Source organism: Ranitomeya variabilis, chromosome 1, assembly GCF_051348905.1.
Source record: "Ranitomeya variabilis isolate aRanVar5 chromosome 1, aRanVar5.hap1, whole genome shotgun sequence".
Lineage (NCBI taxonomy): Eukaryota > Metazoa > Chordata > Amphibia > Anura > Dendrobatidae > Ranitomeya > Ranitomeya variabilis.
The window spans coordinates 400759029-400777328 of NC_135232.1; the positions used below are offsets into that span (position 1 = coordinate 400759029).

Sequence of the window (18300 nt, forward strand, 5' to 3'; positions counted from 1 at the left end):
CTCCATCCTGCCCCTGTGTCTCTATCCTGCCCCGTGTCTCCATTCCTGCCCCATGTCTCCATTCCTGCCCCCTGTGTCTCCATTCCTGCCCCCTGTGTCTCCATTCTGCCCCGTGTCTCCATTCTGCCCCAGGTCGCTTTCAATAAAAATGAAAAAAAAACAACTTTCTCCTTACCTGGCCGCACTCCAGCGCTGACGTTCACCCCAGGCATTTCAAGCGCGTACTTGCTGGCGAATGACAATGATGTCATATGCCGGCGACATGCATGCTGACGTCAGCTGCCAGCCTCCGACCAGCTGGCAGCTTTTAACTATTGCCGTGCGGGCCCGTGCGGCAATAGAGTTTAACTGAACCTGTGTCTCGGATGTAGGTTCAGTTACTGCATCGGCAGAAGCCTGCCACTGAGTCCCAATGAGCAGAAGAGATGCGGACCCCCTCTGTTCATCAGGCCCCATATGTCAGTCAGGGCAGTAATGCCATGATGGTGGCCCTGACGGTATGTAATAAAGGCAGGGCTCTATATAATCCGATATGTAAGGGACAGTGCTGCACATAACAAGAGAGGGCACTGTGTAATAAGGGACAGCAATATATATGATAAAGAAGACTATGTAATATATACATGTACAGTATGTGTGTGTATGGCTATATATAGACGCCGGTATAGTTGAATGTGGCGGCGGTGCTGGGGGGGGGGGGAAGGGTGAGTCGGCGTGCAGCGACCCACTACTGGCACATGCCCTTCTGGCATTTGTCAGAAGTGCCAGATGGCCAGTCCGGCACTGGGGCCTGCCAAAAGCGGGGGGCCACTGGCGGAGGTAGTCGGCCCTGGAAGTCCCAGAATTGCCACTGCTTTTATCCCAGTGAGTCAGCGGAAGGGTGAGACTAATTTTGCACCATCTTGGATATTGTGCTGGGACTGTTCTGTGATATTTGCCTGTTTTGTGGTTCAATAAAGTATTGGCACGCTGTTATACCCTTTACCCTTACCTTGTCTGAGTAGCGTTACGCCCACAGTAAAATGAGAGCGAGCGTTCGGTAGGCTGAGCCCTGAACTATGTAGTTTCGGCTACCGAACTAGAGCACCCGCTGACCCCAACACCCCCATGTCTTCACAGGGCTAGTTAGAGCTACGCTGTTTTGTTCCAGTAGCCACCAGGAGAATAAATGAGGCCGCTGTTGGGCATCTGATCCGCTGCTCCATTTTGTAATGAAGGTAAAAGTTCACCGTCGGAGATAAACATTCCCTGTTCGTATCCCAATGGTCGGACCCCCACAGATCAGAAAGGTATAACTGGCCAAAGGCCACTCCCAGCACCTGACCACAAGGAATCCATCTCTTGTGTGACGCTCGCCCACCTTTGTGTGACCCCCACCCACCATTGTGTGACCCCCACCCACCATTGTGTGACCCCCACCTATTATGGCACTTTCATCTATGAGAAGAGTCCAGTGATGAAAATGACAGTGGAATGAGGAGGCAATGACAGTGATTCCCCACGAGCAGACAGTGAGGCGGGCCAGGGAACAATGGCCATTCATCTGGAGGAGAGGGAGGTGGACCAGGCTGGGAGGTAGGGCTGGCAGGAGGGAGGCACCGCGGGCACAGGTGCTCGTCATTAGCAGCACGGACTGCAGCGCTCACACACGGCCCTTCCTGCCAGCCGCAGTCACACAGGGACCGCACTCAGCTCCGCAGCGAGACTCCATCATCCCTCAGCAGCCATGGGCAAGAAGATGAAGAAAGGCTGCGACTGCAAAAGGATCCTGAGGAACAACTGGCTGCTCATCACCACCGTGGTGGCCGTGGTCCTAGGTCAGTGTGTTAGCGGCATCCATCTCCATAATGTCTACTGCCATACTACGGTCATGTGAGGGAGACGCTATATCTCCATCTTTGGCGGGGAGGGGGCTTATCACTAGCAAATATGAGCCTGGTGCCTGGATGGTGGTCGCTCCTCTCCTCATACACCATGCGTTGCTATGTGATCCCTGCATTGGCTGAACGTGCAGGGGAATGCTAATAGCGCTGCAGAGGAGAATTCTACGGATACGGCGGACCACCGGCTCTAGCCGCCATGTGCCACACACTGCACTGTGGAGGGCCTGTGGGCAGAGGAAGGGGGCTTTATCTGGGAATCACACAGACAGCAGTGTCACCTGTGCAAACAGCAGTACCAGTGCACATAGCAGTGTCACCAGTACGGATAGCAGTGTCACCAGTGCACATAGCAGTGTCACCAGTACGGATAGCAGTGTCACCAGTGCACATAGCAGTGTCACCAGTATTGCCAGTGCAAATAACAGTATAGCCAGTACAGATAGCAGTGTCACCTGTGCAAACAGCAGTATTACCATCGCACATAGCAGTGTCACCAGTATAGATAGCAGTGTCACCTGTGCAAACAGCAGTACCAGTGCACATAGCAGTGTCACCAGTACAGATAGCAGTGTCACCAGTGCACATAGCAGTGTCACCAGTATTACCAGTGCAAATAACAGTATAGCCAGTACAGATAGCAGTGTCACCTGTGCAAACAGCAGTATTACCAGTGCACATAGCAGTGTCACCAGTATTACCAGTGCAAATAACAGTATAGCCAGTACAGATAGCAGTGTCACCTGTGCAAACAGCAGTATTACCATCGCACATAGCAGTGTCACCAGTACAGATAGCAGTGTCACCAGTACAGATAGCAGTGTCACCAGTACAGATAGCAGTCTCACCAGTATTACCAGTGCAAATAACAGTATATCCAGTACAGATAGCAGTGTCACCTGTGCAAACAGCAGCATTACCAGTGCACATAGCAGTGTCACCAGTATTACCAGTGCAAATAACAGTATAGCCAGTACAGATAGCAGTGTCACCTGTATTACCAGTGCAAATAACAGTATAGCCAGTACAGACAGCAGTGTCACCTGTGCAAACAGCAGTATTACCAGTGCACATAGCAGTGTCACCAGTACGGATAGCAGTGTCACCAGTATTACCAGTGCAAATAACAGTATAGCCAGTACAGATAGCAGTGTCACCTGTGCAAACAGCAGTATTACCATCGCACATAGCAGTGTCACCAGTACAGATAGCAGTGTCACCAGTCCAGATAACAGTGTCACCAGTATTACCAGTGCAAATAACAGTATATCCAGTACAGATAGCAGTGTCACCAGTATTACCAGTGCAAATAACAGTATATTCAGTACAGATAGCAGTGTCACCAGTATTACCAGTGCAAATAACAGTATATCCAGTACAGATAGCAGTGTCACCTGTGCAAACAGCAGTATTACCAGTGCACATAGCAGTGTCACCAGTACGGATAGCAGTGTCACCAGTATTACCAGTGCAAATAACAGTATAGCCAGTACAGACAGCAGTGTCACCTGTGCAAACAGCAGTATTACCATCGCACATAGCAGTGTCACCAGTACAGATAGCAGTGTCACCAGTCCAGATAACAGTGTCACCAGTATTACCAGTGCAAATAACAGTATAGCCAGTACAGATAGCAGTGTCACCTGTGCAAACAGCAGTATTACCATCGCACATAGCAGTGTCACCAGTACAGATAGCAGTGTCACCAGTACAGATAGCAGTGTCACCAGTACAGATAGCAGTCTCACCAGTATTACCAGTGCAAATAACAGTATATCCAGTACAGATAGCAGTGTCACCTGTGCAAACAGCAGTATTACCAGTGCACATAGCAGTGTCACCAGTATTACCAGTGCAAATAACAGTATAGCCAGTACAGATAGCAGTGTCACCTGTATTACCAGTGCAAATAACAGTATAGCCAGTACAGACAGCAGTGTCACCTGTGCAAACAGCAGTATTACCAGTGCACATAGCAGTGTCACCAGTACGGATAGCAGTGTCACCAGTATTACCAGTGCAAATAACAGTATAGCCAGTACAGACAGCAGTGTCACCTGTGCAAACAGCAGTATTACCATCGCACATAGCAGTGTCACCAGTACAGATAGCAGTGTCACCAGTCCAGATAACAGTGTCACCAGTATTACCAGTGCAAATAACAGTATATCCAGTACAGATAGCAGTGTCACCAGTATTACCAGTGCAAATAACAGTATATCCAGTACAGATAGCAGTGTCACCAGTATTACCAGTGCAAATAACAGTATATCCAGTACAGATAGCAGTGTCACCTGTGCAAACAGCAGTATTACCAGTGCATATAGCAGTGTCACCAGTACAGATAGCAGTGTCACCTGTAAAGATAGCAGTGTTACAGACCAGTGCTTTCTGTGCTAATACCAGTGTCACCTGTTCAAATAGCATTGTAACCAGTATAGATATCAGTGTCACCAGTACAGATAGCAGTGTCACCTGTACAAACAGCATTGTAACTAGTACATATAGCAGTGTCACCAGTCCAGGTAGCAGTGTCTCTAGTACAGGTAGCAGTGTCTCTAGTACAGGTAGCAGTGCATCCAGTACAGATATCAGTGTCACCATCACCAGTACAAACAGCAGTGTAAGGCTACGTTCACATTTGCGTTGTTGGGCGCAGCGTCGGAGACACGACGCAACCAACAACGCATGTACACAACGCAGCGTTTTGCGACGCATGCGTTGTCATAAGATCCTACAGATCGGGACTTTCGGCGCAGGGAAAACGCTACAAGTAGCGTCCCCTGCGCCCTGTCTTGTGCGTCTATATGATGCATGCTCCGTAAAACGCAGTACAATGCATACCGGCGCATGTCCATGCGCCCCCCATGTTAAAGATAGGGGCGCATGACGCATGCGTCGGTATGCGTCGACGACGCTGCGCCCAACAACGCAAATGTTAACGTAGCCTAACCAGTACAAATAGCAGTGTCACTAGTACAGATGGCAGTGTCGCCGACCAGTGTCTTCTGTGCAAATATCAGTGTCACCTGTGCACATATCAGTTTCACCAGTACAGATAGCAGTGTCACCTGTGCAAACAGCAGTGTTACCAGTACAGATAGCAGTGGCACTAGTAGAGATGGCAGTGTCATGGGTCAGTGCAGATAGTATCAGTACACATGGCAGTGTAAAGATTGTCACCTGGTCAGACGGCAATGTCACCTGTGTACACAGCAGATAGACATGTGGCCAGTACAGATAGCAGTGTAATCAGTAGAGATAGCAGTGTCATCAGTGCAGATAGGAGTGTAATCAGTACAGATTGGAGTGTCACCAGTACAAATAGCAGTGTCATCAGTGCAGATTGCAAGTATCATCAGTGCAGATAGCAGTCATCAGTACAAATAGCAGTGTAACCGGTACAAATGTCACCTGTGCATATAGGAGATAGACTGCTCTTATTGTATTTGAGCTCTATGATTGCAATATTAGAAATATATAGATCTGATTAGACCCAAAAATAGATAATAGATAGGTAGATAGATAGATTGATGATAGATAGATGATAGATAATAGATATTAGATAGATATGGGATAGATTATTAAATAGATAGATAGATAGATAGTAAGATAGATAAAAGATATTAGATATATAATAGATAGATATAGGATAGATTATTAGCTAGATAGATCTATAGATAGTTAGATAATAGATATGAGATAGATAGATATTAGATAGGTAGGAGATAGATAGATAGATAGTAGATATGGATTAGATAGATAGATATTAGATAGATAGATAGATAGATAGATAGATAGATACGGGATAGATAGATAGATAGATAGATAGATAGATAGATAGATAGATAATGTAATATACAGATAGCCTTTAGTCCATTTCTTCCTGTTTTTATGATCCATTTGAGGAGCATAAAAAGGGAAATAGAATATTTAGTTACAGCAACCATTCATTTGCATCGGTTTTATGTTTCCTAAAATGTCATTTATTTGCATCTGTTCTGTGTGGTATCCATTGTTTGGGAGTCTGTATAACGCTTTTCATGAAAGAAAAAAAAACAACACATAAAACAGACACTTCCATTTATTTCCTCATAAAAGTCTATGGACATCAGATCCTGAAGGCTGGTCATCTGTTACATCATCCATACAATTGATTTGTGTTTTCGCACTCTGCTGCGCATGCTCAGGTGTTCTAAGACGCAGAACAACAGAGCAGATATGGATGCCAAGGCATACAAAATGGAGACCAAAGGTGCTATTTTAAACTGACCCGACTAACAACTGAAACTTTAGTTTCTGTTTGGTATGTGTTTTTTTACATTCCTTTTTTTTTCTACTGAATCCATTAAAGCCGCATATCAAACTACTGTACCATGTGAACATGGCCCGAGACCTTCCAATATGATTTTATTCCAATATGCACCTCTGCCAGCCCCAGACATTCGAGGGTCCACATTATTTATAGGTAGAAAAGATATGCACTGAAAAATGGATAATTCTAGGATATACATAAAGAGTTTACAAGCAGGAAAAAGTAACTGTAATTCACGAGTTAAATCTTCCCAGCTCCAGCGTTGCGGCTCCAGTGGTCCCCATCAGTCCCATGTTTACTTTGAGTACTCTCAGCGGTGACTTCAGTACTTATTGCATGAGTCACTGAGAACAGTGATTGGCTGCAGCAGTCACATAGATGTGTAAGGTAGGTCACCACTGCAGAAAAATACGGTAAATAAAGGCTGGCAGAGACCACCAGAGCATTGGCAGTGGTAAGAAATTGCTATTTTTTATTTTAGTAAATTTCATGCTCTTTAGCTAATTTTTTTCAGACAACCTCTGAAAGTATGATCAAATGGTATGCATCAAACATACCGACATACTCAGTGCCGGACTGGAGTGCTAAGGGCCCACCTGTAACATTGACTGTGGGGGCCCACTTTTCACCTGCATACAAATATTACACTACCCTTGTTCACAAATTTACCTATATCTCTATATAATAATAAACTGGGTAGCGTGGTTAATGAATGATGAGATGCTGCTTTTTTATGTACAGAGTGAATCAATTGAATTATGCCAAATAATGCCCATATAGTGGGGTTGGGGACCCAGATCTGCACAGGGGCCCACCGGGGGATTCTCCTGTTACCCTATGGGCCAGTCCGAGACTGGATATAATGTATATTAATACATATACTGGCCAGCATGTACCAAAAGGTTATTCTGAAATGATTCTGATGTTACCATTTGTGGGTGTCCTGAAGAATGAGTCGGAGTGACTCTGAAACGCGTTGACATTAAACCAACATTCCATATTCCATCATGGCTAGTCATTTCTCCAGCAGAGCAGGATACTTCCAATTCTATGGAAGCTGAAGCAGCTGGAATCTATGCATTTTAGTGGTTGTGTCTTACACAACCCAATAAGGTGAACATAATCATGTATTGATCCATCTTTACTACTTGGATAAGACCCTATTGCGCTTTTGCATTTTTATCTAAAAAGGTTATACTGGGGGACCTTAGTTTGGCATATGCACCTGAAGATTTTGTGGCACATACAGATGTAACAATGGTTATCACGACTTTCTGCACCATCTTGCTTACTTGTTGCAGAAAGTTAGCTCTCGAGGATTAAGCTAAGTTAACATTATACAAGCCATTAACTAATGTCAAGTTAGGTGTTGAATTACACTTTTTGGTTCCATGATTTCCCTGTTCTGTGTTATCTGAGCCAAGGTAATGATGCATTTAGATAGGCAAATCTTGCCCAATTAACTAGCAGTGATCAATTATATGCAAGTCGATCGACACTGGATTACTCGTCTGTTTACATGAGCCAATGAAAACTGATGGGAACAGAATGAACGTTAACCTTTTCACTTTCCTTTATGGATATATATGTCGTTGAGCACGTTAGGGACTTTGGATCGGGTTCAGAAGCAGAACCTGCTATACATAGGGAAGTTACTGACTATATTATACTAGATGGTGGCCCGATTCTAACGCATCGGGTATTCTAGAATATGTATGTATGTATATAGCAGCCACATAGTATATAGCACAGGCTATGTAGCGGATGCATTAGTGCACCCATTGACTGCTATTATGTAGCGCATCGCTAACGCATGTCATAATCGGCATGCGTTAGCGATGTGCCGTCATTCTGTGACGGACCCTCGGATGTGGTCTGCAGCGTTTCGGGGTCCGTCACTAGCGTATAGAACATCTGCGCTAGCGCGATCGCATAACGCAATCTTTAACGGCACTTGCGTTAATGCAGTCTGTTTAACGCATGTGTTGAACGGACTGCACTAACGCAATGTGAACCCAGCTTAATTTACAGTAGTTCTGTATGCTGAATCGTGTCCACCAACAAAGTATGAACAGAGACCTACGCTGTGTTCACAACCAGCGTTTCTCCCCAGGCCAGGAAATGTGAAATGCACCATGAACTGGAGCAGCTCTACATGGTCAGACACAGCTATTACACAATACAGAGAAGGGGCACATTTATAAGATTATCTCAGCACAGGAACATTTTTTTTAACTCATCCAATTGTGGAATTTATTCTGATAAGATCTATTATTTAAAATTTATTTTGCTTGTGGTTTAACCCTTTTAAGCACATCCACAGGCTGGTCTTTATTTGAGTATAAATGTCAGAAACAGGGATCTTCAGTAAAGGCCCATAGCTGCCATAATAAAACTATAAGCACCTCACGATCACGTATGTTCAAGGCACTACATTACCTTATCCTTGCTTACTTTCTAAGGGTGTATTCAGATGTTGCAGTTGAGTTGAGGTTAAAAAAGCCACATAAAAAAAGCCATTACTGCAGTTTTAGGAAGTTTTGAAATTGGCTTCAAAGTCTTTATCAGTGAGATATGTAAAATAAATGTGTTTGACCTGTAAAACTGCACTACCAGTTACCACAACAAAAAATGGTAATACTTTTTTTCCAATGTGGTTTTGTTTGGTTTGTTTTTTATGCATCTTAACTGCTATATCTGAGTACACCGTAACTTTCTAACTCTTGCAGGGAAAAGGCTGTATGCTCAGATAGCAAGTCCTTCTTGCACATAAACACATGCACTCTACATGATGGACAGTATCTTCAGGGACAGGGAATAGAAGAGCAAACTGTAAAAATAGGCATTAATCTTTTTATTGAGGTGAACAATTTAGTTTAGTAAAAAAGAGAGTAATATCAGTTTTAGGTGCTCGTTAAAAGTGTCAGTATATCTTTTTTATTCTCACCATCTATGCTAAAAGCTGAATTTGCTGACACATCCAAAGCACACCTCAAAAGAGAATATAGTTTATCATACACAAACAATAAACTGTTCTGGAAAGCCCCCCAAATTGTCACCAGACTCCTAGGTCATTTCCACAGAAAGTGTTCCTAGGTGTATTAACATTACTTTATTAATTACATATTGAATTGACCAACAATATGCCCTTTAATGGCACTCATTAAAGGGACCTAGGAAATAGCACCTCCCAATGGACAAAAACGCAGCAGGTGTCACCTGTATAGTATAGTTGACTGCTGCTGAATCTGCCCCAATCAGTTTTAGCAGCAGTCGTGGCTATTGAACCCCTTAGATGCCATGGTCAATTGTGACAGCGGCAGCTAGACAGTTAACAGATGGAGAGGACTCCCTCTTTAATGCTATTGGCACATCGCAGTTGAAGGTTCCGATAGTTGCCATGACAAGATAAGGTATGTTATGGCCTGTCTTATCCTTTACTTCACATAGTGAATGGTGTGAAAAAAAAACAAATATAAAAAAATAAAAAAAAACAATTCTTGAACTGCCATTTATTTTCATTCTGCTTCCCAAAAATCAGTATATGGCTTGGTTCACATTTACCCTCTGTGCTGAGCACTTCTGTTGGGGTTTACCCCACAAAAACACAATACAGACAAAATACGCAACAGAACCATTCACTATAATGAGGCCAATGGAGTCAGTTTGGGCTCTGTTTAGCCTCTGTTCCGATGGTGTCCATCTGTGATGTACGCCATAGTTGTTGCATGGCTGAAAAAACTGGACACTGCTGGAACAGTGGCGAAACAGAGTCCAAAGTGACTCCATCTGCCTCATTATAGTTGGTCTGTTCATCTGCATCTTATCCTTTAGGGATTTATACAGAAACCGTGATGTAAGTGCTCATCCTGGGGCACAGGATAAATGTAAATTTTAGCCTTAAATTAATTTTTAAAAATTATGTACCTCAAAATGCTGCCAGTAAAAAATTCAGCTCATCCTACAAAGAACAATTCCCCAATTAAGGCTACTTTCACACTAGCGTCGGGCTCGGCCCGTCGCAGTACGTCGGGCCGAGGTCACCGACGCTAGCGTTGTCTCCGCCGCACAACGGGGGCAGCGGATGCATTTTTCCAGCGCATCCGCTGCCCCATTGTGAGGTGGGGGCGGAGTTCCGGCCGCTCATGCGCGGTCGGAAAAAGCGGACCGTCGGGAGCAAAAAACGTTACATGTTACGTTTTTTGCTCCCGGCGGACCGTCACAACACGGCGCAACCATCTCACGACGGTTGCGACGTGTGGCAATCCGTCGCAATGCGTCGCTAATGTTAGTCAATGGAGAAAAAACGCATCCTGCAAGCACTTTTGCAGGATGCGTTTTTTCTGCAAAACGACGCATTGTGACGGATTGCAGTTAACGCTAGTGTGAAAGTAGCCTAAGTCTGTCATCTGGCAATGGAAAAATAGGGGGTTTCCATATCACATGTAGCTCAAAAGCCCTGGAGAAGCAACATGGCCCCCTACTCATCCAAAAAATAATGCAGTGAAATCTGAGCACCCAAATCCAAATGCTGCCATACCTGCTGAGCTCAACTGTATGTCCAAAAAATCTGCACTCCAAAAGTTAAGCAGCATTCCTTCCTTCTAAGCCCTGCCTTGTGGCCAAACAGTAGTTTCTGATAATTTGCCACCACATTAGGGAGAAATTGCATAATAAATTCTGCGGTCCATTTTCATCAATTATCATTTGTGAAAATGAAAAGTTTGCAGCAAATATAACAATTTTGTGGTAAAAATTGTATTTTTTATTTCCACATCCCAATGTATTACGATTTTGTGGGTTCAAGATACTCTTTACACCAAAGGCTGAATTGCTTAAGCAGTATAGTTTCCAAAATGGAATTACTTTTGCTGGGGGTTTCCTGTTCTGGCACCTCAGGGGCTCTGCAACTAGTGTCCACAATCTATGCAAAGAAAATCTGTGTTCTAAAAGCCAAATTATGCTCTGTCCTTTTTGAGCCCTGCCAAGTGCTTAAACAGTAATATACAGTTGCATATACTGATGAATTCAGTAAGGTTCTCAAACCTCTTCATCAGGACCAAACCACAATCACCATTGCAAGTTTCTTATGTGACCATTGTGGTTTAGTCCTGATGAAGAGGTTTGAGAACCTTGAAACGCGTTGACACAATAACTCGCATTCATGTTTCATCCTTGTGTGTGACAGGACCTTTGAACCTCAGGCAGTGTGGACTCTCAACAACTGTATTTTTCATTTTCTTCTCGGCATTTTATTGTCGGTCTGCCAGCAGCCTTTACATGCTTTACTAAGAGTTGTGACTGTCACAACCCTTTCAGGTGAGCGTACCTACAATATTTCATTTCATTATCAGATCAGACGCTATTTGCGCTTTCTGTCTCTCCAGCTTTATTATTTGATATCGTCCTGTGAGGCACATGTGGGTCGGGTACTAACTATGAACTAAAGATTGGGTCGGGTACCAGAACCCAAACTTCCACGGGTTCACTCATCCCTGTTTATATACAGACCCTTTGTAAAAGCCCATGTCTTGCAAATTAAAAAAAAAAAAGAAACACTTGTCCCCATCGTTAACAGGAAAAATGTACAACATATTGACATTGTTTTTTCAAGTAAAACAATACTGTATGTGTGTCACGTTTATTTTACTACACACCCATATATTAGTCATAATAAACTGAAATCTAATGTAAAGCCAGGTGCTAGGAAAGACCATTGTATTATATAGTAACTAGTGATCAGCGAGTATACTCATTACTCGAGATTTCTCGAGCACGCTCCGGTGACCTCCTAGTATTTTTTAGTGCTCGGAGATTTTGTTTTCATCGCCGCAGCTGATATAGGGGTAATTTACAGGCAGATAGCATTGAAACCATGTGTATTTGGCTAACTGTAAGAGCAGCTGCAGAGAGAAAATTACATTTTATTCTCTCTGTAGCCACTTGCTTTTAGTCATCGGGGCAGTGCAGGGAGCAGTTACAGTCTCCGCTCACTGTACAGGAATCATAGGGATAATGGCTATGGCAATGAGTCCAGTTTGTGATTATCACCTTCCTAATGTTACCACATTAGCTGTTGGAATAGCAGGCTGTGAGTGCAGATATGATGGTAGCAGAGATTGCAGCGTCAGTGCAGCTAAAATAAGCTTTCAATAGAGTCAGCATTGATTGAAAAAGACAGAGAAGATGACTGCCATCACTCGCTCCTCCAAAGGTATCAGTTTCAATACTAATACTATGATTTGTAAATTTCACACTTTATTAGGAGGTATAAGAAAAAGGTTAAACATCATATAGCGTAGGTTTATTTATCGGAATTAAGTAGCAAGATAGATGAATAAATGGGCACTCTATTACTCGACTAACCTGGGTAACTACTACTGTATGTTTTCATCTAGCTTACTCCTGTCAAATTAAGAAGTGTAAGGGTATGTGTCCACGGTCCGTAATCACGGCGCTTTGGACGGAGCGGAAAACCCGCTCCGCCCAAAGCGCCGCCCCCTTTTGTACGCGTGGTGATTCCGGATGTGTTCATTGCCCACATCCGGAATCTCCACACCCCATACATAGGGCCCTGTGATTTACCTTGCTGCGACGGAGCATTGCCGCACGGTAAACAGACATGCTGCAGTCTAAAAAGACGCGCCGCATGTCTGGAAACGCAGGGCCGCCGGGTGCGTGTTCCCACGCATAGTGGAGACAGGATTTCATAAAATCCCCTCCACTATGCGGTGACATCTGGATGCTGCGGTCAATCCACTGCTAATCCGGATGTAATACGGTCCGTGGACACATACCCTAATTTACCCTGCTAAATAACACGTAGTAGGTGTTTGCTGCATGCACTATTACACCCAGTCGTGCCGTTCACCTGCGCGTTTCTTATATGAAGTAGGTTGCTCAATTGTAGTTTTAACTTCAGCCCTTCAGATTGATTTCCTGCATTAACTGGGCACTCTGCCAGAAGGAAAATGTTCTCACATTCATCAGTTTTAATACATAATGCCTAATTAATAAATAAAAACAAACAGCAATTAAATATTTTATGATGAGATTTCTTGATCCCTGCCTTAATTATATTTTGTTGGAAAGGCATCTTTAGAACTGAAAGAAATAGTAGAGGTGTAGAAATGCTTTTTAATATCTCTACGAGGTGTTGATTAAAAATAAAAAAGTATTTAGATGTATTTAAAATGTACCTGGTAACTGATTCATCGTTCCTAGGATTTGGGCAGCATTAATCAAATGACAAGTTCCTTTTTAAGGGAATCTGTCAGCAGGTTTTTGCTATTTAATCTGAGAGCAGCATAATGTAGGGCAGAGAGTCTGATTTTAGGGATGTGTCACTTACTGGGCTGCTTGGTGCAGTTTTGATAGAATCCCTGTTTGCTGTAGATGTAGCAGTGGTCAGAATGCTGAGCTGTGGATAGCCCCAAAACCCTGAGCGGCATCTTCCTGTCTGTACTGTGTATTGTCAGCAATCTGCTAATCAGTGGGCGGGGTTACACACATTAGCCTGACTGCTGCTCACCTGAGACCTGGTCAGGCAGTGATAACCTCCTGCTGATAAAACGCTCATTGTCCTGTAACTACAAAATGCATCTTAATGAGTGACACATACTTGGTATAAGACTCTTGCTCTATATTATGCTGCTCTTAGATTAACCCCTTCATGATCTTCTTCCCAGAGCCATAACTTTTTTATTTTTCGGTCACAATGGCCATGTGAGGGCTTATTTTTTGCAAGACAAGTTGTGCTTTTGAACTACACCATTGGTTTTAATATATCGTGTACTGGAAAACAGGAAAAAAAATTCCAAGTGCAATGAATTTGCAAAAAAACCTGCAATTCCATAGATGTTATTTGGGTTTTTCTTTTACCATGTTCACTAAATGCTAAAACTGACCTGCCATTATCATCAAACATGTCTAGGTTCTTTTTTATTTAAGTGGTGAAGAAAAAAAAAACTTTTGTAAAAAAAAAAAGAAGAAAAGTCGCCATTTTCTGAGACGCGTAGCGTCTCCATTTTTCATGATCTTGAGCTGGGATGGGGCTTATTTTTTGTGTACCCAGCTGAAGTTTTTATTGATACCATTTTGGTGTAGATATGATCTTTTGATCGCCCGTTATTGCATTTTATTGCAATGTAGCGACGACCAAGAAAAAGTAATTCTGATGTTTTGAATTTTTTTCTCGTTACGCCGTTTAGCGATCGGGTTAATTATTATTTTTATATATTGATAGATCGGGCGATACCAAATATGAGTACATTTGATTTTTTTTTTTTTTTTTAATGGGGTGATTTGAACTTATATATATATATACAGTATATATATAAATATATATATATATATATATATATATATATATATATATACAGTATAAAGCTGAATGTGTGTGTGTGTGTACAGTATGTATGTGTGTATGTCCGGGATTGGCATCTGCACCGTCGCAGCTACAGCCATAAAATTTTGCACAGTCACACGTCTGGACCCTGAGAGCGTCATAGGCTATGTTGTGAGGCAAAATTTTAACCCCGCGCTTTCCAATTCATCAAACAATTTTGCCCCTATCTACATAATGGGGAAAAAGTGAAGGGAAAAGTGTTGGAGGCAAATTGACAGCTGCCAGATGTGAACAAGGGGGACTTAAAGAGTGAGAGCAATGGCATCAAAGAGTATATACTGTACAGTTGCTAAGGTGGGGCCCCGACATGGGATACTCACCACACACAGGGATATGAACACACACAAAATGCGCCACACACTACCACGTGCTTGAACACATATATCACCCTCAGCACACATTTCACCACACATACACCAACCTCGCCACATAAAAGTCGAAACACAAAAGTCACAGCTCAAAACTCGCCACGCGCAAAATTCACCACATGCAAAACTCGCCACATGCAAAACTCGCCACACGTGCAAAACTCACCTCATGGAAAACTCGCCACACGCAAAACTTGCACATGCGGACAAATTGACACATGCACAAAAGTTGCAACACATGCAAAAGTTGCCTCACACAAAACTTGCACATACTCAAAATCGCACCACACATAAAACTCGCCACGTGCAAAACTCGCCATGCGCAAAACTTGCTGCACACAACTTGCTACACTAACCTGTCACATGCAACTCGACACACAAAAAGTTGCTACACGCATGTCGCCACACAAAACTCATCTCATAAAAGTCGCTACATGCATGTCGCCACACGCAACTCAACACACACAACTTGACACATGAAACTCGCCCTAAAACACACACAAGTCTGGTATTATCCTTCAAAAATAAAAATCTGATTAACAAGCAGACAAACTACAAGAGCAACAAATGTACCATATAGGAAATACGGCAGCTGTCAGTCACATGACCTGTCTATTATGTGTATGTGTGAGCTAATATATACTGCCAGGGGGAAGGGCTTCCTGTTGGCTGGGGATTTATCAGGCTGCCAATTTAGCTTACAAATACTGAGGTAAAAATACTGACCAAATAACGTGTGAACGAGGTCTAATACAGGAGGAGATGACATACAGGTACATACTATATACAGGGGAGATGACACAGGAATATACTATATACAGGAGCAGATGACACACAGGTATATACTATATACAGGAGGAGATGACTTACAGGTATATACTATATACAGGAGGAGATGACATACAGGTATATACTATATATAGGAGGAGATGACATGACATACAGGTATATACTATAAACAGGAGGAGATGACACACGTATATACTATATACAGGAGGAGATGACATACAGGTATATACTATATAAAAGAGGAGATGACACATAGGTATATAGAGGAGGAGATGACATACAGTAGGTATGTACTATATACAGGGGAGATGACATACAGGAATATACTATATACAGGAGGAGATGACATACAGGTATATGCTATATATAGGAGGAGATGACATACAGGTATATACTATATACAGAAGAGATGACATAGAGGTATATACTATTTACAGGAGGAGATGACACATAGGTATATACAATATACAGGAGGAGATGACATACAGCAGGTATATACTATTTACAGGGGAGATGACATACAGGTATATACAGGGGAGATGACATACAGGTATATACTATATACAAGAGATGACATACAGGTGTATACTGTATATAAGGGAGATGACAAACATGTATATACTGAGGGGAAAATGAGAGGTGTGAGGTGAAAATGAGAGGTGTGATGTGAAAATGAAAAGGCGTGAGTGCAAAATGAGAGGAGTGAGGGAAAATAGTGGAGTGATCGGAAAATGACAGATGTGAGGTCGAAATGACAAGTGTTAGGGGGGAATGAGAGGAGTGAGGGGGGAATGAGAGGAATGAGGGGGAAAATAAGAGGAGTGAGGGGGAAAATGAAAGATGTGAGGGGGAAAATGAGAGGCGTGATGGGAAAATAGAGAGAAGTGAGGTGCTATAACTAACCACAGATATTTACTTTGCCCAGGCAACGCCGGGCTCTTCAGCTAGTATATATATATATATATATATATATATATATATATATATACATATATATATATATATATATATATATATATATATATATATATATACAGTATATCTGGCAAAAATTAAGAGACCACTGCAAAATGTTCAGTTTGTCTGATTTTTCTCTTCATAGGTACCGTGTATATTCGAGTATAAGCCGACCCGAGTATAAGCCGACCCCCCCTAATTTTGCCACAAAACACTGGGAAAACTTAATGACTCGAGTATAAGCCTAGGGCAGCAGCTACCAGTAAATTTAAAAAATAAAAATAGGTACCAATAAAAGTTAAATTAATTGAGATATCAGTAGGTTAAGTGTTTATGAATATCCATATTGAATCAGTAGCCCCATATAATGCTCCATACAGTTCATGATGGGCCCCATAAGATGCCCCATACAGTTCATGATGGGCCCCATAAGATGGTCCATATTAAAATATGCCCCATATAATGCTGCACAAAGGTTAATAATGGCCCCATAAGATGCTCCATAGACACATTTGCCCAATACATTACTGCATAAAGGTTAATAAGGACCACATAAGATGCTCCATAGAGACATTTGCCCAATATAATGCTGCACAAATGTTGATTATGGCCCCATAAGAAGCTCCATAGAGATATTTGCCCCATATAATGCTGCACAAATGTTGATTATGGCCCCATAAGATGCTCCAGAGATAGTTGCCCCCATATAATGCTGCACAAATGTTGATTATGGCCCCATAAGATTCTCCATAGAGATATTTGCCCCATATAGTGCTGCACAAACGTTGATTATGGCCCCATAAGATGCTCCATATAGATATTTGTCCCATATAATGCTGCACAAACATTGATTATGGCCCCATAAGATGCTCCATAAAGATATTTGCCGCATATAGTGCTGCACAAACGTTGAATATGGCCCCATAGATGCTCCATAGAGATGCTCCATGGAGATATTTGCCCCATTTGCTGTTGCTGCGATTAAAAAAAAAATTGACATACTCACCTCTCGTCGCTCAGGCCCCCGGCGCTTGCAATACTCACCGGTCCTCGTTCCGGCGCCGCTGTGTCTTCCGCGTCCTCAGCACTAACTTTCAGGCAGAGGGCGCGGACTAACCACGTCATCGCGCCCTCTGACCTGAGCGTCACTGCAGAGGAGGACGCGACAGATGGAGCGGAGCCCGGAACGAGGAAAGGTGAATATCGCGCAGTGCTCCCCCTCCCCATTATACTCACCAGCTCCTAGCGCGGTCCCTTCATCTCCGGTCTCCTGGCGCTGACAGCTTCTTCCACCATTGAGCGGTCACCGTTACCGCTCATTACAGTAATGAATATGCGGCTCCACCCCTATGGGAGTGGAGTCGGGTCCATATTAATTACTTTAATGAGCGGTACCATGTGACCGCTCAACGCTGGAAGAAGCTGTCAGTGTCCAGAGACCGGAGATGCAGGGACCTCGCCAGGAGCAGGTGAGTATGTCACAGCCGCCGCTCCCCCTCCCCCGCCGACCCCCCTGGGACAATGACTCGAGTATAAGCCGAGAGGGGCACTTTCAGCCTAAAAAAAATGGACTGAAAATCTTGG

At 43.1% G+C, this 18300-nt stretch overlaps 1 protein-coding gene across 2 annotated transcripts in view; it reads left to right on the top strand.

Moving 5' to 3' along the window:
- The first annotated feature begins 1491 nt into the window (after window positions 1-1491).
- The window catches only part of SLC1A1 (solute carrier family 1 member 1), a 110550-nt gene continuing 93741 nt past the window's right edge, over window positions 1492-18300 (top strand). Inside the window, exons 1-2 of one of the 2 annotated variants that reach the window (XM_077249139.1) lie at window positions 7256-7308; window positions 11384-11514. In XM_077249139.1, coding sequence (XP_077105254.1) covers window positions 7271-7308; window positions 11384-11514 — 169 coding nt within the window. In that variant the 5' untranslated portion in view covers window positions 7256-7270. Of the gene's footprint in view, window positions 1818-7255; window positions 7309-11383; window positions 11515-18300 lie in introns of those variants that run through there. The other variant, XM_077249140.1, reaches the window with a different exon arrangement.